Here is a 23,362-nt window from a genome sequence, read left to right as displayed (position 1 = left end):
ATCCTGCCACTAAAAAGATATTTCCCTCCCCATCCCTGACTGCTTTCCGCAGGGACTGCTCATTTCGTGAGTCCCTCGTCAGCTCTACACTCCCCGCCAACTTCTCCACCACACCTGATACCTTTCCCTCCAACCACAAGAGGTGCAACACCTGTTCCCACACATCCTCTCTCATCTCTATCCAACACCCTAAACAATCCTTCCAGATCCAGCAGAGTTTCACCTGCACTTCATCCAACCTGACCTATTACTTCTGATGTGGTCTCCTGTATATCACGGAGACCAAACAATGACTCGGGACCAGGTGTGAAGTATCTGCACCCTGCATGCATCAACCAACCTGACCTTCCAGTTGCCATCCATTTTAATTACCTCTCCCACTCCCCTGGCGTCACATCCATTCTTGGCCTCCTCCACGTCAGAGTGAGGCTGAACATAAATTGGAGGAACAACACCTGATATTTCATCTTGGGAGCTTAAAGCCGAAGGTCTCAACATTGACTTCACTAGCTTCAGTATCCCTCTGCCATCAGCCTTAACCCATGTCCAACCCTACCCTTCCCCTTACCTAACCTGTCCATCTTCCTACTCACCTATCCGTTCTACCCTTACCACGGACCAATCACAAAACCCCCTACCTGCATCCAGCTATCACCATTTCTCCTACCTTCCCCCAGCCCCTCCCCCTCCCAAGTCCTGACAAAGGGTTACAGCCTGAAACATTGACTTTCCTGCTCCTCGGATGCTGTTTGATCAGTTGTGCTTTTCTAGCCTCACACCTATAGATGCTGGCTTCCAGCATCTGCAGTCCTTGTTGTCACCAAGTGAAGGAACACTGATACATTTCCAAGTGTGGGGTGGTGGGAACTTATAGTTCGTGCTGTCCCCATGCATCGGCTGCCCTTGTCCTTTCAGATGATAGGGATTGTGTGATTGGAAGATGCTGCTTGACGGAAGAATGGCTCTGAAGAAGGGTCACCAGACCCAAAATGTTAACTCTGATTTTTTTCTTCACAGATGCTGCTAGACCAGCTGAGTTTTTCCAGGAACTTCTGTTTTGGTTTGAGACTCAGGAGTTGAGTTATCTTCTGCAGTATTCCCAGCACCTCACTGCTCTTGTGGCCACAGTATTTATTTGGTCCATCCAGTTCAGTTTCTCATCTGTGATACCCCCTGTTGTTTGGTACTGTAGGATTCAGTGATAGAAATGCCGTTTAATGTCAAGGACAGATGTTTAGACACTCTCTTGTCAGAGATGCTCACTGCCTAGCACTTGCCACTTATCATCCTAAACCTGGATGTCTTGCTGTGTTGACACCAGACTGCCTCTGTAAATGAGGAATTGCAAATTATACTAAACAATTACAAACATATCTATTTCTGACCTTATGATGAGGCAGGAGAAGAAGATTGTGGTATCCCAGGCCTGAGATGATTGACCTCCTGCAACCATCACTATTTTCCTTTTCACTGGTATGATTTTAACCTGTACACAGTTTCCATACCACAGCCCTACAGTCATCCCAACAGCTTCAACTAGCACCTCTGATTTCTACTGACTTGAATTTTGTTGGATAATACTTGGTTAAATGCTGCCTCAACATCAAGACAGTCATCTCAGTGAATTCTGCAATGTTTGAAATTGAGTGGTCAAGTAAAACTCAAGCTAAGCATTGATGAATATTCCAGTGCAGAGTATTTGTCTCTCAATCACACTATAAACAGCATCTTCCATCACTTTGCTAATGGTTGAGAGTAAACCAACAGGTGGTAATTGGGCAGGATAGATTGGTTTTGCTTTTTGTCCATTGGGCAGACTTGGACAATTTTTCATCTTGCTGGGTGATGTCAATGATTTGGCTTTACAAGAACTGCTTGACTATGGACAGAACACAGGTCTGGAATCATCAAATGAGGTGGAGACAGTTGGTGGTAACCAGCAGAAGATTGTTTTGTGTGCGATTAACCTGCTGTCAAAAAGCTTCATGTATTGTTGAGGTTGAGGATTCCCAGGGTAACTCCCTCCTGATGGTATACCAGGTACTTGCTGCGAACCCAGTGGAACAGGACAAAGAAAGTGTCTTTGAAATTGGTTGTAAGTTTGATTTGGTCAATGTGATTATGTCAGGCTGTTGCTTGGCTGGCAGTGGGACAGCTCTCCTAATGGAAGCATGAATTTACAGGGGCAACTGAGCAGTGTCTCTCTTTGTCATTGCCAATGCTGAGGTTGATATTGGGCCGTCCAATCATTTTCATTTTTTTTTTAACACTTCAGCAGTCTGCCACAACTGAGTGGCTCTCTTTGCCACCTCAGAGGACACTAAGAATCACCCATATTGTTATGGACGGTCATATGTAAACCAGAATGGGTAAAGTCTGCAGATTCTTTCCCCAAAGGGCGCTAGGGAACTTGATGGATTTTTGTGACAATTGACTATTTCATGAACATCATTACAGAAACTGGTATTCCATTGCAGATCGGTTTAGTCATTGAACCTAAATTCTCCTACGTGCTGTGGTGGGATTTGAACTTGGATCCACAGAGAATCAGACCAGGTGCCTAAATTATCTGTCCATTGTTAATATCAGGAAGTTAACTGTGCCCTCAATGCGTCAAAGACAGGTTATTTTGCAAGTCAGAGGTTGTTGACGATAAGGCAGTCTGAACCACATTGTCTTTTCATGAACTATTCATGCTCCGGAATTGGCAGTACAAAACCCAATCTAACAAGGAAGTCACACTGTCACGTGACAGCTTTTAATGTTAGCAAAATATTGTATGTGGCAGGTAACCCAATCATCACATCCATACATAAAAATACTTTTCTCTTTAATCATTGTGAGCCTATTTGGCTGGTGAAGCCTGCCAAGCTTATACAGTAGAGCAGGCTGCTCAATGCCATTTTTATATTTGACATTGACATTATGACTAGGTTTGCCAACTCTAGCTAGATTTGTTCCAGGAGATTTTAATCAAAAAGGAACACGGGACCAAGATGAGGCCATTCAGTCCCTCAAGCCTGAGGTGCCATTCTGGCTACCTTATTGCCAATTTCCACGCCATCCATATATTCCTTGATGTCACTTGGATCTAGAAATGCATTGGTCTCTGTTGAACTTCTGGGTTAGGGAATTCCAAAACTTCACTACCCTGTGAGTGAACAAATTCCTCCTCAATTAACTCCTAAAGTGCTTTTATTCTGAGACTGTGTCACATGGTTCTAGACACAACCAGTGATAATCATGGGGGATTTTTGAAGAGACTATCAAATATTTTCAGGATATTTTCTTAGAGCAATAATTCTGGAGCCAATAAGCCAGAAGATTATACTAGACCAGGAGTATTATCCACATCTATTCTGCCCAGTCCTTTAAGAATTTTGTAAGTTTCTATAAGGGTGCCGCTCAATCTTCTCAACTCCAACAAATACTGGTCTAGTCTCCTGAATATCTCTTAATACGACAGTTCCAATATCCCAGGTATCAGTCCAATGAAATTCTGCCAAACTTCCGCTTTTTACATTGTCCTTAGGTAAGGGGCCAGATCTGCTCACAGTACTCCAAGTGCAGTCTCACCAGAATTCTATACGATTAAAGGAAAACTTCTTTGCTCTTTTACTGAATTCTTTCAGTGACTTATGAATAAGGACATTCAGATCTCCTCAGCTTTTCTTCACATAGTGCTGTGGGACCTACAACCACGTGATGGGGCAAAGAGTTGAATTTAATGTTTTAGCTGAAAGGCTGCACCTTCTACAGTGCCCTTCTAGGTTTTATGTCTCATAATCAGTCTCAAACCAGTGATCTTCTGGGTTGGTTTGTGCTTTTCTGAGCACCCCTGCATTTACATACTACATTGTGGAAACATTTACTGCCATTATAGTGGAGAGAACATTTTTCCAAAGGATCAGAGGACCATTTGCTGCATTACCATTGGCATAAACTGACCTTTTGCATTCACTGAACTGCAAAAGCATAAAACTCCTCTAGTGACCTTCCTACCGGAAGTGATTCCTGAATACAGTCTGTTCCATAAATTGCCAAAATCAGGTAAATATTAGTTTAACAACTTTTTAGTTGGGTTTCACCAAAGCATGGTCCCATATCACTGACAGGGAGGAAAATGGCCCAAGTGCAGGGAGATGTGAAACAGGAACAAGATGATTGTGGATCAGACATAGGTGATAGAGGGAGCATGTATAAGGGTAGCTGGATACAGGAAGCTGGTAGAGGAGGATGTGGATCAGATGCAGGGGGCAGGTACATGGGCAAGCGGAACAGATACAGGGGATACAGGAAACATGCACAAGGGAAATGTAGATCAGGTACATGGGATATAGAGGCATATGGATCACATACAGGAACAGGTGCAAGGAAATGAAGATCAGGTAAAGGGGATACAGAAAGGAGGTACAGGAGATCAAAGGAACAGATAAAGGGGAATATGGAGCAGGTGCAATAGTTATAGGGGGCAGGTCCAGGGGATCCTGGAGCAGATACTGGGGATGCAATAAGCATGTACAGTAAGGCCTGGTCAGGTACACGGAATATAGGAAGCAGGTACATGGGATGTGAAGCAGGCACAGGGAAACATCAGGCTGGTCTATGGTTGTTGGAGTCGGCACAGGGAATGTGGATCAGGTTCAGGAGAATGTGGGACACGTACAGGAGACTTGGAGTAGGTATTGCAGATCTGCTCTTTAAATTGATTTACAGTGAGCCAACTAATTAAATTGCTGTTAGTTTATCTGGTGCAAGACACCCATAGTGCTACTAGGAAGGTAATTCCACCATGTTGACCTACTGACAGTGAAGGAACAGCAATACAATTCCAGGTAAGGATGCCATGTGGCTTAATGTGGAATTTGCAGATGGTGGTGCTCCCATGTATTTATTCTTCTAGATTGCAGGCTTGTAAGGTGTTCTGCAGGTAGCCTTTGTGAGCTTCTACTACATCTTTTGTTAATGGGACACACTGCTGATGTATACCAGTGTAGGAGGGAGTGCACATTTAAGGCAGCAGATGAGATGCCAATTATGTAGGTGCTCAATGCTGGATGCTTTTGAGCTTTTTGAATCTTGTTGGAATTGCACCCATCCAGATCATTGACGAATATTCCACTACATTCCTGACCAGTGTCTGGTCAATAGCAAACAAGCTTTGGGGCATTAGGAGGCAAGTTGCTGCAGAGTTCCTGGATCTGACTTGCTCCTTAGCCACTATTTATTTGGGTGGTTCAATTCTGTTTGTCATCAATGGTAACTCCCTTAGATGCAGCTGTACAGGACATTGGTGAGGCCATTTTTCGAGTACTGTGCACAATTGCGTTTGCCCTTCCATGAGCTGAATATTGTTAAGCTTGAGAGGGTGCAAGAAAATTTACAAGAATGTTGCCAGGATTGGAAGGCTTGGGTTATAGGGAGAGGTTGAATAGGTTGGGGCTTTTATCCTTAGAGTGTCAGAGGCTGAGGGGTGACCTTAAAGAAGTTTATAAAATCATGAGGGACATGGATAGGGTCTTTTACTACGTTGAGGGAGTCCAAAACTAGAGGGCATAGGTTTAAGATGAGAGGGGAAAGATTTTAAAAAGGATCTGAGGGGTAACTTTTTCACATGGTGCATTTATGAAACAAGCTACCAGAGGTTGGTGGTGGAGGCAGGTAGAATTACAACATTTAAAAGATCTGGATGGGTAAATGAAAGGCAAGGGTTTTGAGGGATATAGGCCAATGCTGGCAACTGGGACTAAGTCAGATTAGGATGTCTGGTTTGCATGGTCGGGTTGGACCGAAGGGTCTGTTCCTGTACTGTATAACTCGACTCCATCTGAGGAGTTGTGACTGGAATCAGTGAATATCTTTGTTCTTGCAATGGAGAGAAGATCAATGAGGAAGTTGCTGAAACTATTTTAGTTTTAAATTTACCCTGTGAAACCCCTACAGCAATGTCCTGGCCTGAGACAACTGTGCTCCATTGACCACAACCACCTCCCTGTGTGATTAGCGTGACCGCAACCAATGAAGGGAACTTGCCCCACTCGCCAATTTTGCTCAGGATGCTGGATGCACACTCTGACGAATGTTGCCTGTGCAGCTCACCTTCTTTGTCCATCTTTGTTCAATCTGAGGTTAGGAGCAAATCTTGCAGAACCCAAGCTGAGCATTGGTGAGTGAATCATAGCTAAGTACATGCAGTTTGATGGCAATGTCAATGTTTGTGATGACTAGCAATGAATGAATGGGCAGGGAATTGGCAAAATCCTGTTCTCTGTGGAAAGGATATTCCCAGGCGATATTCCACATTATGGTTGGGTTGATGTCAGTGCAGTTGGACTGGAACAGCTCAGCTAGCAATGCGACCACTCCTGGTGTATAAGTCTTCAGCTGGGGTGTTGTCAGGTCCCTGTCGCCTTTGCTGCATTCAACTATTTTTTAAATATTTATAGAGTGAACTGACTTGGCTGAAGACTGGTATCTGTTTGCTGGTTGCTGTGTTACTGGCATGGCTTAACATTGTCTATAGCATGTTGCTTCTACTGTTGGGCACACTTGTAGCCTTCTATTGTAGGTTCACCAGTTGCCCCTGCATTTTTAGGTACATCTGGTGCTGCTCCTGGAGTAGTTAGAGATGAACATGGGGCAGGATACTAGAGGTAATGGAACAGATTAAGAGGATTGGAGAACAGATAATGAGAGAAGTTTGGACCACGTACAGAGGATCATTGAACAGGGACAGCATGGAGCAGGTACTTCAAACAAGAGAACATGGGTCAGGTGCAGGAACAGTGGAAGCTGGAAGAGGTAAAAGAACTACATGAATCAGCTAAAACACATTCATGGAGTTGCTGAAAAACTTGGAGTATGTAAGTAGAAACACTTAATAAGCAGCTTGGGACATTGATCTAAAATGGAGAAAAACTGATCAGGTATACAACCATTTAGTGCAGGTAGTGAAAACGCAGAGAATGTAACCTGCAGGTACACAGCAGGATGCAACAGGAACAGCTGAATTCAAAGCAGGCTCACCTGACCCCAGACAAGGTACCAAGGTGTACAGGAGGCACAAATGAAAATGGCGCTGGTAAATTCTAAAATTGGGCAGAGCTTATGGAAGACAGGACAAGATAGGGACCAAGTCCAGAAGAACCAGGAGAATGTATGGGGAAAACTGTGGACAGCAGTATTTCAAAAACAGGACAACAAGCATTGGGGAGCAGGTACAGGGGATTGTGGGGGTACAGCAGAACAAGGAGGTTACAGAGGCATGTGTTGTTAGGTGCAGGGGAAAATGGGGAGTAGGTTCATGAGAATGTGGTAAGCAGAAAGAGGTGGAACAGGTACAAAGGAACATGAACAATGTGAATGTAGATACACGATGGCTGTATTTAAGGAACGAACACAATTCAATTAATAAAACAACAAGCTCACAGAACAAAAGTGACCAATGATGGCAGGTTACAGTAGTATTCAATTAAAAGAAGAGGTTTACAACATTGCCAAAAGAGCAGACAGGCCTGAAGATGATGGGTGCTTTGAATTCAACAAAAGAGGAAGAAGTATGTGAATGGACTAGTAGAAGGCACAAGAAAAGAGATTATAAATATTTTTGTACATACTTAAATGCAAAGAGATTAGTGCAAGTATATCTGGGCTATGAGACAAGTGAAGTGATGATGGAAAATAAAATTTTGGAGAGGTTAAATAAATACTTTATCTGCCTCAACAGGTGAAGAGGGCATAAATATTCCTGAAACAATAATATTAAAATAACAGGGATGGCATGGTGAATCAGAGGCTAGCATTGCTGCCTCACAGCGCCAGAGGCCTAGGTTTGATTCCAGCCTGGAGGAGTTTGCACATTCACTCTGTCTGTGTGTGTTCTGTCTGGCTGCTCCCAAATCCAAAGATGGACAGATTAGGCGGACTGGCCATGCTAAATTGCTCATTGTGTCCATGGATGTGCAGGCTAGGTGGGTTACCGTGGAAAGTGGGGGATATGTTATGGGGGGGGAAGGGGTGGGGGTGATGGGTCTTGTGGTATGCAATTTGGAGGGTTGGCATGAATTTGATGGGCCAAGTGGCCTGCTTACATACTGTAGGGATTCAAAGGGAGTTCATATTGGGAGTTCAAAAGTCTAATGAGAATTAGCAATTCAAAGAATTCAGCAAAAGTAAATAAGCAATACTGGAGAAGTTAATGGGACTAAGTTGCAACAAATTCGTTCGCCTTGACAACCTTAACCTAGAAAGGTAGCCGTATAAATAATGGATACATTCAATTAAATCTTCCAGAATTGTCTAGATTCTGTAGTTCTTCAGTGACCAAGAATTAAACAGCAGTAATACAACCTTGCTGTTTAAAAAGACAGAAAATGGGGAACCTCAAAGTGGTTAGCCTGACATCAGTAGTCAGCAGAATGCTGGCACCAATTAGTAGGGACGTGGTAACAGCACACTTGAAAGTCATAATCTAATTATAGAATCACAACATTGTTATGGCACTGAAAGAGGCCCATTGTGCCAGTTCTAGTGCCAGTCCCCTGCCCATTCCCTATTTCCCTGCATACCATTTCTATCCAAATAATAATCCAGTACCCACCTGAGTGCCTCACCTGAACCTGCCTCCATCACATTTCCAGGAAATGCATTCCATACCCTAACTACTCAATTGGTTGATATGTTTCTCTCTCATCACTATCACTTCATTCACACATCACTTTAATCAGATTCAACTTGTATTTATGAAAGAAAAATCATGTTTGACAAATCTGTTAAAGATTTTTAGAATCTATGGAAAAGTGAGGAATCAACATATGTAGTATATTTGGATTTTCAAACAGCATTTGAAAAAATTCTACCCAAAAAGTTGTTACACAGTTGGAACTCATGGGGTTACTGGCAACATAGTTGCATTGACTGAGGGGAGAAAACGATAATGGGCAGAAAACACAGTAGGTAAAAATGCAGGACCGTATCCAGGTTGTCAGCATGTAACAGGATACAGCAAGGGTCAGTACCAAGCCTATTATGGAGTCAGAGAAGAGAGGGACCTGCTTGTGCTGAGTTGACAACAGGGTGAATAAAACAAAGTGACATCACAGAAAAATTGTAAATTTACTGATTGGCAAGAAACTGCTGTTAGGGATTGTCTACAATTACCGTAAAATAGAAAAGAGATTATTTTCAAAAAAGTAACAGTACTTGATTTCACTGAGAAAGTTAGGGCCAGTATAATTAGGAAATAACATTAATATAAGTAAATTTAAGATTTAATGTAAGGTCTTCCGAGACTTAAGGCAAGGGCTTTGGATTGTAGGGATGGGTTTGGTGTGAAATAATGTCCCTAACATAATTAATATTCTTAAAGGGAGTAATAAATAAGTTTAATCTAAACGGAAGGCATGGCAGTAGCGCTCACATTCATATTATGCTCCTCCTACGTTATGCGGAAAGTCAGTGATACTTCCAATCTTGCTGGTGACCACATGTGCAAAAGACATGTCCAGCTGCAGCTACTGACTTTTGAAGTTGAAGGGGGATTTTACCTGCAGGCCCCAAATAATAGTAGAGATGTAAGGGAAGATAATTAAACAGGAGATCAACGATGCAAGAAATAAGGATGCAACTCTAATCACGGGTGACTTTAATTTGCACATAGATTGAACAAACCAAGCCAGCTATGGTATTGTGGAAGAGAATTTCCTCGTGTGTGTATGTGATGGTTTTTTAGACCAATACTCGACCCAAATCAAAGAACAGGTTATTCCAGACTTATACTGTGCAATGAGAAAGGATTAATTAACAATTTTGCTGTCACCTAGAGAAAAGCAACCATAATATGACAGAATTCTTCCTTAAAATGGAGAGTGAAGTCAAATCTAAAACTAGAGCCCGGAATCTAAATAAAAGGGAATTATGTGGGATCTAAGGCCTAAATAGTCAAGGATGGATTGGGGAGCCTTACGAAAAAGGTTGATAAGCAATGGTTAATATTTAAAGAATACACACGTGAATTACAACACATTCATTCCTGTCGAGCACAAAAATAAAAGATTTTTTTCTAGCTCAACCATGCCTTACAAAATAATTTAGAAATGATATTAGATTCGAAGAGGAGACATATCAAATTGCCAGGAAAAGCAGCAAACCCAAGGGAGCATTTTAGAATTTAGCAAAAAAAAACACAAAGTTTGATCAAAAGGGAAGGAAATAGAGTAGGAGAATAAAATTTCAGGGAACATAGAAACTGATCATAAAACCTTCCATAAATGTGAAAGAGAAAAATACTACCAAAGACAAATGTAGGTCTATAAAAGGCAGAAGCTAGGGGCTTTTTAAACAGGGAAAAAGTAAATGGCAGAAGAATTGAACACACGCTTTGGCTCTGTCTTCACAAAAGAGGACACAAATAAACTTGCAGAAATGTTAGAGAGACAAGTGTCTACTGGGAGGGCAGAATTTTAGGAAATTAGTATTAATAGGAAAATAGTGCTAGGGAAGTTAATGGGGTTGAAAGCTGACAAATCACCATGGCCTAGTAATTTACATTCCAGAGTACTAAAGGAGGCACCCCTGGAAGTATTGGATTAGTGGTTGTCTTCCAATTCATGATCAATTCATACAGTTTGGAGGGTAACACCTCTGCTTAAAAAAAGAAGGGAGAGATAAGCAGGGAAATACAGACAGTCTAACATCAGTAGTGACAAAAATACTAGTCCATTAAAAAAGAAATGATAAAAGGACACTTGGAAAACATTAGTGGGACTGAACGAAGCGAACATGGGCTTTGGAAAGTAAAATCATGCTTAACAAATCTACTGGAATTTTTTGAGGATGTATCCTGTAGAATAATTAAGAACAAACCAGTGGAGTTGGTGTGTTTGGATTTTCAGAACACTTTTGACAATTCCTACACAGAGCTAGTTAGCGGTTTATTCATTCATGGAAAATGGACATCCTGGCTGGGGCAGGGTTAGGGTTACGGTTAGGTCCATCCTTAATTGCCATTGAAGTGGTGCTGGTGAGCTGCTATCCTGAAGCATTGGTGTACATAGACCCACAATGCCAGTAGGGAATGAGTTTCAGGGTTGTGACCCAGCGCTACTGAAAGAATGCTGATTTATTTCCAAGTCAGGATGCTAAGTGACTTGGATGGCAAATTACAGTTGGTTATGTTCCCGTGGGCATGCTGTTCTTGTCCGTCTAGACAGTAGGGATCGTGGGTTTGGAAGGAGCTGCCTGAAGAGCCTTGATGAATTTCTACAGCGCATCTTGTAGATGGTGTTCACTGCTGCCACTGTGGTGGGCCTGAACTTTTGTGCATGTACTGCCAGTTAAGTGGTCTGCGTTGTCCTAGATGGTGTTAAGCTTCTTGAGTATTGTTGAAGCTGTACTTATCCGTGCAAGTGAGGAGTATTCCATCACACTCTTGTCTCAGCCTTGTGGATAGTGTGCAAGCTTTGGGCAGTCAAGAGGTGAGTTACTCATGGAAGATTTCCCAGTCTCTGACCTGCTGTTTTAGCCACTATATTTATATGGCTAGCACAGTTCAGCTACTGGTCACTGGTAACCTCCAGGATATTGACAGTTGGGGAACCAATGATAATGATGCTATTGAATGTCAAAGATCAATGTTTGGATTGCCTTGCACTGTGTGGTGAAAATTCATTTCCCACTTGTCAGATCAAACCTCAACCTTGTCCAAGTCTTGTTGCATTTGGACATGGGCTCCTTCAGTATCTGAGGACTCACAAATGGTGCTGAACATTGTATAATCATCAGCAAACATCCATTTGTCTGATGTTATTGATTTTGGTTGGGCATAGGACATTCCCCGAAGGTAACCTGAAGAGATGTCCTGGAGCTGAGATGATTGATCTAGTTAAGTTTGCCTCTCATTCTTCTAAAGTCCAATGAGTGTAAGATTAATTTACTCAACTTCTTACAAGAAAATTCCTCAATACCCAGGATCAAACTGCCTCTAATGCGTCTGGTTCACCACTGGTTCCAGACAGCCAACCCAAGAATTTGTTCCTGGTCTTTTGTTTCTGTTAAATAAAGCTTCAGTCTACATGTAATCTCCTATATCATATACCCTGGTTATCTTTACCATCTTCCTAAGTGGGATCTTTTTACAAAAGGTTTCTGAAAATCCAAATACACCACAACCAAACACAACAACTGATTCATCTGATGGTCTATTTTTACTCCTTCTTCATATGTTCTTATTGAGTAGGTAAAGACAAGTATGAAATAGGTACAGAGGGAGAACATAATGCAGTGGTAATGTTACTAGACTAATAATCCAGACTAATACGGGTTCAAATCCCATCACTGCAGTTCAGGGAACTGAAACACAATTAATAATTAAATCTGAAATAAAATTCTAGTCTCAGTAATTAGGTCATGGTTTTACTCTGGCTGTAAACAAATAAATCGAGAACTAATGAGTAGATTTCAGTGACACTTGATACATGGATAGATTCGTCCAAGAATGTGAGTGGTGAATCAGATTAATGTTTTAAAAGAACAACTCGCATTGGGAGATTGAGTGAGTTTACTTTAGTTTTGAATGTTTGGATTACTTAATTTAGAATTGCAATCAAAGTTGTGTGACTTCTGTATAACTTATTTTAGATTTTAGATTTCAAACTCCTGATATATGGGCATTGGTCATTTTTTGCTAAGAGGTTTAATAATTAACTAAAGCAGTCTTTTTGGAACCATGATTTTAAATTAGTATGTTTCAGCGAGCAGATGAGTAGAGGTCTCCCAAAGCGTTAAAGGAAGGTGTTTAGATTGTTTGGTTTTAAGACAGGATTAGAAAAACAAAATGAAGTCATTTGTATTAGCTTGGTCACCAGTGTCTAAAAGTGCAAGACAGAGGGGAGGACCCAGAGACAGTGACCAGCACCTAGAAGAATGAGAGGGAGGAGGACTCCGTGCTTCTGAAACAGTGAAACAGTGATACAGATAGTGAGAACGGCTGTTTCATGTTGAGAGGAAAAAGAGCAGGCTCAGCAGCTTCTCAAAATGAGACAGCATAGGCACAGCTGCAGAGAGCAAAATTGCATGAGAAGGAAACTGGATGCAGTAGATAAAAACCGATGGTAGGGAGCTCCTTCAACCTATTTCTTGTCTGCTGGATCCAAAGTGGACATAAATTGCCACGTAAACAGCAGGCCACACCGAACATAACCCCAAACTAACCTAGTCCCAGCTGCCTGCTCCTGGCTTCATATCCCTCCAACTATTTCCTATTCATGTATTTATCCAAATGTCTTTTAAATGTTGTAATTGTATCCACATCCAGCACTTCATTGTTCATTGCACACATGAACCACCCTCTATGTAAAAAATTTGCCCCTCGTCTTTTTTAAATCTCACTCCTCTCACCTTAAAAATGTGCCCTGTAGTCTTGAAATTCCCGATCCGAGGGAAAAGACACATGCCATTAACCTTATCTATACCCCTCATGATTTTATAAACTTCTATAAGGTCACTTCTCAACCTTCTACGCTCCAGTGAGAAAAGTCTCAGTCTATCCAGCCTTTCTTTCTAACTCAAATCTTCCATACCTGGCAACATCCTGGTAAATCTCTTCTGAACCCTCTCCTGCTATCTCCTTTGATACTAAGAATAATTTTGAGGCGGAAAGGACCTTTTTCAGGTGATTTGGTTGCACCTCACAGGTGCTAGAAGCAAAGTCCTCTTGGGAAGATTACCCAATGTTGCGGGAATGTGTTTGTGCGAATATGGCAGTAATATGGCTACCAGGTTGAAGCATTAGAGAGGGGAAATATGATGCATAAAGGCCTGTGAAAGAAATGCAAGATCAGGAAGAAATAAGGGATGGTAGTATTGATCAAATAAACTACACGTATCTCTGCTATAACACGAATTCACTGTAATGCAATTGATGAAAAGCAGACACTGTTTGCATATGCACACTTTCTGCTGTACAGTTACAGCAATTTTCTATAGCGTGAGGTCACACAAGAACGCAACTATCGCTTTATAGGAAAACTATTTGTATTAGAACATTAGAGAAGTTTGATGTATGTGCACGGTCAAACACAGAATCCATGTGGTCAAAATTAAGTAACAATCGAGAAGATATCAATGATTGGATGTATCCTATGGACAACTGGATAACGGGAAGGAGATAGACTAGTATATATTAAATCAAATTACACAGACAGTTTAGAGAGTCTCCAAGACAAACTGGGAGCATGCAAACAAAAATAAGGAGAAAAATCTGAAATGTTATACGATTCCTGAAGTTACAAAGATTGGAGAAGATAGGACTGTTTTCCTCGGAGAAGAGCAGGCTGAAAGGAAATTTGGGAATGATATTTATCACGAATGGGCTGGACAGACTAGATGAGGGCAAACTTGATGAGGGGAAGCGATGGCCTAATGGTATTATCATTGGATGGTTAATCAAGAGACCCAGAACAACGTTCTGGGTGCCACAGCAGATGATGGAATTTGAATTCAATAATATCTGGAATAGAGAAAACTAGTGATGACCATGAGTCTATTTCAGTTGTCAGTGGAAAAACCTTTCTGGTTCACAAATGCTCTTTAGGGAAAGAAAATGCCATCCTTACTTGGTCTGGCCTACACGTGACTCCAGACCCACAACAATGTGGTCTGGGCAATAAATGCTGGTCTACCCAGCGACACCCTCATCCTGTGAACGAATAAAAGAAAAAAAAATCTGTTCCTACTTGTGAATGGATTCAGAATGAGCGGGCACAGACTTAAGGTACTTGGCAAAGGAAACAAAAGTGATGTGGGAAAAGGCTTTTACACAGATTGAGTGGTTAACGTCGCAAATCATGAATGGTAGAGGCAAGTTTAATTGAAGCTTTCAAAAAGGAATTGCCTTATTTTCTGAAAACAAATGACGTGTAAGATTACAGGAAGAAAGCAGAAGAATGGCATAACACAAGATGCTCTTTTGAAGAGACAGTACAAACAAAATGGGTCGTCCTCCTCCGCTGTAACAATGGTGTGATGTGTGCAAGAGAGCATTGTTGATCATTATGTTTCCAACCTCGTGTGGAAGAAAACAGGAGCATGCCTGGTTCTGGGGAACAAGCTAGGCCAAGTGAAGCATATTTCAATGGGAAAGCATTTGGGAAACAGAGATCATATCCATCAGGTTTTGAATTGTTATTATAAAGGACAGGGTTCAATGAAGTGTGAAAATGCTTCACTGGAGGAAAGCTACCTTCAATGAACTGTAAAGGGATCTGCCACACATCCACTGGAATCAAAAATTGGCAGGGAGAACAATAAATGAACAATGGAAAACCCTTTAAAAGAGGAAATGGCATGTCTGTTGAATATTCCCATTTGGAGGGAAGGGATTTGTCCAAAGCTGGAGTTCTTTGGATGACAAAAAGTAGAAATTAAAATGAGATAAACACAAAATGTAGAAAGGCAAAGAGTGTGTGAGACAATAAAGGCTGGCCAGCATTAGAGAAAATCAAAAGTATACATATAAAGAAAGTAAAGTCACCATACTCCTGAGAATCATAATGCTGGGGTCTTCTTAGTGAAAGAGACAACTGCTGGTGGTTTAACCTGAGGGTCACCACTCGTAAGGAAAGGGGAGAGGTTGAGAAGTAGGTGCCTTCACAGTGACCTCACAACCTTAACCAGAGCAGGAACTGCACCTGCGCTGTTGGCACCACTCTGCATTGTGGACCAGCCATCCAGGCAATTGAACTAACTGACCCCCAGTAAGTAAAAAGAGGTCAGACAAAGGAGATGTTGATTAGGAAGCAGGCATCGATATTTTTCAGAGGTGGGGCTAAGATAACAAGTGACTATGTCAAATCGCAATTCATTAGATAAAAGAATGCTGCTGGTTCACAGCAAAGGAGAAGCTAGTAGGAAGACCGAATGGGATAAACATAAATTGAAAACAGAGGTAGCTAAAAGACCATCTCAAAGTAAAAGAGTCACTCAGACTGAAAGGATTGCATTCCAGGTTATTGAGGGAAAACAAGGACAGCAGTTGAGGAGGTATTGGCTGCCATTTTATAGACCTCTGGAGCTACTGGAATGGCTCAAGAAGATAGCAAGACTGCAAATGTTAAAGTCCTGTTTAAAAAAGGGAGAGAGCAGCTACTCGCAAGTTAGTTTAAATGCCAGCGGTGGGAAAATATTTACTGACAACAATCTGGCACAAAATTAAATAGCAGTTGAGAAAAAAGGCTAATAAATAAATGTCAGCATAGATTTAAGTTAAATCATGTATGACTATTGATTGAGTTTTTCAGTGAAGTCATGGAAGAAAGCTGATGAGGGTCGTACAGTTTATAATATACAAAGGGACTTGTGCAAGTTAGGTGGATTGGCCATCGTAAATTGCCCATAGTGTCCACAGATGTGCACGCTAGGTGGATTAGCCATGGGAAATGCAGGGTTATAGGGTGGCTGTGGGTGGGCTGCTGTTTGGAGGGTCAGTGTGGACCTGATGGGCCAAACAGCCTGCTTCCGCACTGTAGGGATTCTATGATTAATTCTGAAATACGAAGTGATAGATTTGTCAATGTACCGGATCATCGACATATTAGCAAAATTAAAATCCTTAGGACAAAAGAAACAACAGCAATATGAATATAAAGTTAGTTGAGGGACAGAAATCACAGAGTAATGCCATTATTTTTTAGATTGGAAGGAGGTTTGTAGTGCTTGGTGTCAGCCCATTGCTCTTCCTGATACACTATGTTAAAATGGGACTGGAGTATACAGGAAATAATATTCCAATTCTGGGGCTGAAATTAAACTGAAAAATGTGCCAAAGATTTGGAAGGCTGCACAAGCTCGCAAACAGACTCATGAGTTGCAGAGCATGGAAGATGGAATTTTTAGGGGTGGCATGGTGACTCAGTGGTTAGCATTATTGCCTCATTGTGCCAGGGATGTGGGTTTGATTCCAGCCTCGGGCAACTGTCTGTGTGCAGTTTGTACATTCTCCCCATGTCTGCTTGGATTTCCTCTAGGTTGTCTGGTTTTCTTCGCATAGTCCAAAGATGTGCAAGTTAGGTGGATTGGCCATGATAAATTGTCCATAGTGTCCAGGGGGTGCAGGCTAGGTGGATTAGCCATGGGAAATGCAGGGTTATAGGGTGGGTGTGGGTGGGCTGCTGTTTGGAGGGTCAGTGTGGACTTGATGGGCCAAACAGCCTGCTTCCACACTGTAGGGATTCTATGATTAATTCAGAAATATGAAGTGACAGATTTTGGTAGGAGGAAAGGCAATACAAATTAAATGGTGCAATTTTAAACAGAGTGCAACAACACAGGGACCTGGGGCCTTATCCACACAAATCAATAAAGATGACAGGAAAAGTTGAGAAAGTTGTCTGAAAGGCATATAATATCATTGGTTTTATTAATAGGGGAGTATAAAAGCCAGAAAGCAATGCTAGACCTTTGTTGATACTGTTTAGGCTGGAGAATTGTACCCGATTCCAGCACCATAACTTTTGAAATGATGTCAAGGTTTAAGGAAAAGTAGAGAAGAGACTTGCTAGAATGGTGCCAGGTGTGAGGGACTTCAGTTAGAAAGAGAAATTGGGTTGTTTTCCCTAGAGCACGGAGGTTTACAGATGTTTACATCATGGACAGTTTTGGTGAAATAAATAAGGAGAAACTGTTAAGAGTGGAAGAAAGATTGTCAATTAGAAGGCACAGAACTGAAGTGACAGTTAAATATTCAGTAGCAACATGAGAAAATATTGCATTTCCTGAAAGCTTGGTGGCAGCAGATTCAATGGTAAATTTTGAAAGGAAATTGGAAAAATAGGTGAAGACAACAAATTGCCAAGATAGTATGGAATTGAGAAAGAGAAAAGCTGTATCAGAGAAATGACTCAGGCATGATGGACCAAACAGCCTCCTTCTCTCTGTATCGCTTCACAATTCAGGGGTAAAGGGCTGCAATGCATGCATAGGTCAACATGAAACAGGCAACACATGTTCCAATAAAAAATAAAACAGGCAAAACTCCAGAGCGTGAATGCAATTCTAGATACTGGGAAGATTCCAGACATTGAGTGGGTATCAGGTACATGTCCAGATAATGAATGCAATCCCAGATAGTGAGGACAATTTCCCATTAAATAACTGTAAGGGTTGATGAAGGTAGTGCAAGAGATGTTGCAAATATGGACTTGGTAGAGGCAGTTGATAAAGTACTACTTAATTGATTGATTTGTAAATCACACGGGACTGAAGGGACAGTCTCAGTTGCATATGTAACTGGCTAAGGGATTGGATGCAGACAAGTTTGATGGATGGGTATTTTTGTGACTGGATAGGAGCATGCAATCAACTCTGAATGGGGTGGATAACAGGATCATTGTTTTTTTTAAAATATGTGTCCTGAACATGAGTACAGTAAAAAACAATTACAAAGTTTGTGGACAACATAAAACTTAACAATGTACTAACTAGAAAGCAGGAAAGTAGGGAGATTGCAGGATGACAGAGATAGACTAGTAAAGTGATCAGGAATATGCCAGGTGCAATTTAAATGCTATTTCATGTAAAATTACTATTAGTGAGAAACAGTATGCAGGAGTGATTCTTCTCTGATTAGTACTGTTTTGAAGCAGTACAAGAACAGAGACAACTCCTTGAAAGTGGCAGAGCAAGTTGATCAGGCAGTTAAGGAAGATTATAGGACTGTGTTTCTAAATAAACAACAAATAAACAACAAAGGAGTAAGAGAACTGGAGGCACAGTGAAAACGTGAAGTTCAGATAATGCTCTGGGAACAATGGTTTCAAATCACACATGGCAACTAATGAAACTTACACCAAATTAAGTTGTCTGGAATGGGAAACTATTCTAACCCAACACTTTGCATATAGCCTTGACCTCGCAAGTGTACATTTGAATACTTCTCAAATGTTATTGGGGTTTCTAACTCGAGCGGGCAGTGAGTTTTAGATTCCCACCACTCTCAGTGGAAAAAATTCTCTCTTACATTCTCTCTAACCTTCCTGCCCCTCACCTTAAATCTATTCCCCAATCATTGATCCCTCTACCAAGGGTAGAAGTTTCTTCCTTTCTATCCTATGGCCCACCTAATTCTATACATTTCCATAATGTCTCCCCTGAGCTTCCTGTGCTCTGAGGACAACAACTTCAGTCTACCCAATCTCTAATCATAACTACAATTCTAAAGATCCTGTGAAGATGCTGGTAAAGCTCCTCTGTGCCTCCTTTCCGGTGCAATCACATTCCTCCAATAATGTGGATTCCACAGCTGCACACAATATTCTAACAGTGGCCTAACCAACAGTTCCAGCTTAACCTTCCTGCTCTTAATCTCTCTCTGTCCCAGCTAATAAAGGCGAGCTTCATAAAAAATTTATCCATCTGTCCTGATACCTTAAGGGACCAATGGACATGTGCAGCAAGGTCCCTCAGATTCTTGGTACTTCCCAAGGTTTTACTATTCATTGTGCACTGTCTTATTTGTACTGCCCAAGTGCACTACCTGCCAGTTATCCAGATTGAATTCTATTTGCTATTGATCAACCAATCTGAAGAGCCCATCCTGTAATTTAAGGCTATCCTCCTACCACCCCACCAATTTCTGTATCATCCACAAACTTACGAATCAACTCTCATACATTCAGTTCTAAATCATTTGTATATGCTGCAAACAGCAAGGGCCCCAACAGTGATAACTGTGGGACCCCAATTGACATGCTATTCTAGTCACAAAAACACCCTCCACCATCACCCTCTGCTTCCAAGCACTGGACCAGTTCTGGATCCAATTTGATTTTCTTGGATCTCATGATCTCTTACCTTGGCTATCAGTCTCACAATGGGACCTTAACAAAGGCCTTGAAGTCCAACTAGACTACATCAAGAAGATAATAATAACTGTCCATACTGGAGTCTGAGATAACACCGTGTGGAGCTAGAGGAACACAGCAGGCCAGGCAGCATCAGAGGAGCAGGAAAGCTTTAAGGTTGGGACCCTTCTTCAGAAATGGGGGATGGGAAGAGGGGCTCTGAAATAAATACCGGGTGTTCGGCTGGGGAAGGTAGGTGGGATGGTGATAGGTGAGGGCAGGTAGGTAGTGCTGAGGATTCGTCAGTGAGGTGGGAGGAGCGGACAGGTAGGAGAGAGGACGGACAAATCAAGGATGCGGCGATGAGAGGGAGCTTTGGTCATGGAATGAGGGCGGGGTGGGGAGATTTTGAAGCAAGTGAAGTCGAAGTCCACATTGAGATCATTGGGTTGTAGGTTTCCAAGGCGGAAATATGAGGTGTTGTTCTTCCAGTTTCCGGGTGGCGTCGTTGTGACACTGGAGGAGGTCCAGGGTGGACATGTAGTCGGGGTGGGGGGAACCGAAACGTCAGCTTTCCTGCTCCTCTGATGCTGCCTGGCCTGCTGTGTTCCTCCAGCTCCACATTGTGTTAGACCACATGAAATACATTATCCTCATCTAAAAACCTGAATATGTCTTCGAAAAATTAAATCAAATTGGTTAGATCTGATATCCCCTGAACAAAACCATAAGTTGCACTGGGCATAATTTCAGTACACAGTTCTAGATTTGGGTATAAGAAGCAAAACAGAAATTGCTGGAAAACCTCAGCAGGTCTGGCAGCATCTGTAGAGAGAAATCAGAGCTAACGTTTCGGGTCCAGTAATCCTTCTTCGGGACTGCAATGTCAGTACACAGTCTCAGAGAGACTGGGTATAATGTCAGTAAACATACAATTCCAGATAGACTGGGTATAATCGGTATATATCTCCTTGCAATAAACTACACTCTCACACCCCGGTGACATCTCCATGATGGTGTAGCCTTTCCCCCTCCAGGAATTAAATTCCAGGCTCATCCGCTTGGCGGGAGGGCTAATGGATCTGAGGTGCGCTAAAATGGAAGCATCTGGTGGTGCCAGATAGCAGATCCCACAGGCTCTTAAACGCTTCACTAGTTCTCACCATACAGCCTGCTTTAAATTGCAGCGAGAACACTGCAGAACGAGGGCATATACAAATTGAACTGAGTGCAGAATGTTCACCTCTCTCTCACAGGCGCAGATACAGACAGAAATCTCCAGTAACACCAGGGGCTGATGCCCCACAACACTCTGAATGGCATGAGGGCTTTTAAAAATAAGGATTCCTTCCACATCAGCTTTCTCTGATCCTGCCCGTGAACTGGGAGACCGTGAGCTCTTTGATAGTGCCAAATCTTGCACATTCCTCAAAACCTTTGCGTCGAACTGAAGCAAACACGGGGAAGGGCTAGGGGGCAGGGGTTGAGCTGGAGAGTGGCTGACATGTAAGCGGGCAGGTTACTCTCCCTCCCCGGCCTGCTCCCCACCCACCAACTCTCCGTGTTCTTGGTTCACCATGTCTCTGCCACCGCGTCTCCCTCGCTGAGAATCTCAATGTTTGCCGACCTGGTTTCGCTCCCGATCCTGGCTATGTTGGCGTCCCGCTATCTCTACATCTCAGAAATACATCTGTCTCTACCTGTGTCTCATTCCCAGGTGTCTGTCTCCCTCTCTCGGCTCTCTGTACCATTCCCAAAGCGTGATTTCAGGCATTGTGGAACTGCCTGTACCCTAGTCTGTCTCCGCCTGTCTCTAGGTCAGTCTGACAAGATTCCGGTCTCCATATGTGGGTTTCCCTAGCACTCTGCGTTTCTGCAGTCACCTCTCTCTCTCGTACTCAAACACCCTGTCCCTCATTATCTTGGGTTTTGTTCTCTCTCTGTCTGCTAACGGGCAGCTCATGACACTTGCAATTTTAAGCATAAATTTCGGAGTCCCTACCGAACACCCCACCTCCGATCTAAAGCCGAAACACAGGTGAAAACTTGACAAACGACCTCACCGAAACGAAAAATAAACAGCCTGGCTTGCAACCCCTAGTCTGCCGACCCCTGGACTCGTCAATGTGCAGAATATTCCCATTTCTCTCTGCACTGCCTGGGCTGGGTCATATTTTCAATTGGATGCTTGCAAAAAAAAATTAAAAACCTATGCACTGCAACAGCCTCGCCCCTCGCCCCCTTCAAACGACAACAGCCCACACTCCGGGCTCACCTCCTCCCGCACCTCCGCCCATCCATCGTCCCGGCCCGGGCTGCCGTTAGCTGCAGTCCTCTGCGGCTGCATCTGCGCTCCGTTCAGAGCCAGCCCTGGCGGACGAGAGCTCGTTCGCCCGCCGCCGCCGCCGCCGCCGCCACCTCCTCCTCCTCCTCACCGAAAGCACGGATCCCTGAGACGCCGCTCAGCCACATGATGCTGGCCCGCAAGAGGCGAGTGAACTAGGATTTCCGGGATGGTCCAAGGTACTCTCGGCTACAGCTGCTCCAGGAGTCTATTTGGTATTCAGGGTCTACACCTCTCTCTCTCATACAAGAGCTCCTTTCTCCTCCTTTCCAGCCTTACTGCGGTGGGATGTGCCCAGCTCCTCCCCTCTCCTTCTCTCCTCCTCCCAAAAAGCAAAAACAGTGCACCTGCATGCGGTTCAGTTACTGGTGGAGACCGACAGCAGACACACACAGACTCCAGAAGAAGGAAGGTTAGGGATGAAAGATTGGTTGACAGGGCAACAGTGGCTGCATCAAGATGCGCGTGGAACAGCTTCACCCCCCCCCCCCCCCCCCCGCAGGAGTAAACACACCTCTGAACTTCTACCTGTTCCTGGTGTTCGAAAGACTGGATTGCTGTGGTCCTAGGCAGTGAATGGAATGGGTGGCTCAGTGGTTAGCATTGTTGCCTCACAGAGCCAGGGACCGGGGTTCGATTTTCCCCCTCAGGCGGTTATGTGGGTTTCCATTGGGTGCACCGGCTTCCTCCCACAGTCCAAAGATGTGCAGGTTGGGTGGATTGCCATGCTAAATTATCCTCCGTGTCCAAGGATGTGTAGGTTAAGTGCAACAGCCATGGGATACAGTAAGGGGTTGGGTCTGGGTGGGATGCTGTTTGGAAGGTTGGTGTAGACTCAGTGGGTGGAATAGCCTGCTTTCACATGGTAGGGATTCTGCGAATGTGCTCTCCCAACTGTACCTTGTGGAAAGGTTTATGTAGATAAACACCTTTGGGGAACCACAGGCCCATCTTGGTAATGCACCAAATGTGATGTCCTCCAGATGTAACAATGAGAACCAAGATGTCAGGTGGCTGCTGGTGAGGAGCTTCAATGAAGATTGTAGTAGGGTATGCCAGGAGCAGCACCAGGCATGCCTAAAAATGAGGCTCAATCGAACTAAATAACATCATCAGACAGATCTAAGAGTTTCCACAACCAAAAGATCAGATCTAAGCTTTGCAGTCATTCACATCAGTTGTA

At 43.0% G+C, this 23,362-nt stretch overlaps 1 protein-coding gene across 4 annotated transcripts in view; it reads right to left on the bottom strand.

Moving 5' to 3' along the window:
* si:dkey-13p1.4 (transmembrane protein 151B) overlaps positions 1-22,199 on the bottom strand; it is a 187,609-nt gene extending 165,410 nt beyond the window's left edge. For 2 of the 4 annotated variants that reach the window (XM_048537126.2, XM_059649295.1), the window contains exon 1: positions 22,111-22,198. In XM_048537126.2, the coding sequence (XP_048393083.1) occupies positions 22,111-22,182 (72 nt within the window). In that variant the 5' untranslated portion in view covers positions 22,183-22,198. Of the gene's footprint in view, positions 1-22,110 lie in introns of all 4 variants that reach the window. The other 2 variants (XM_059649294.1, XM_059649292.1) reach the window with 2 other exon arrangements.
* Positions 22,200-23,362: the final 1,163 nt, after the last annotated feature.

The sequence above is a fragment of the Stegostoma tigrinum genome, chromosome 10 (genome assembly GCF_030684315.1).
Source record: "Stegostoma tigrinum isolate sSteTig4 chromosome 10, sSteTig4.hap1, whole genome shotgun sequence".
NCBI lineage: Eukaryota > Metazoa > Chordata > Chondrichthyes > Orectolobiformes > Stegostomatidae > Stegostoma > Stegostoma tigrinum.
The sequence above is the reverse complement of the archived record's forward strand: the minus strand, read 5'-3'. Positions and strand labels throughout refer to the sequence as shown.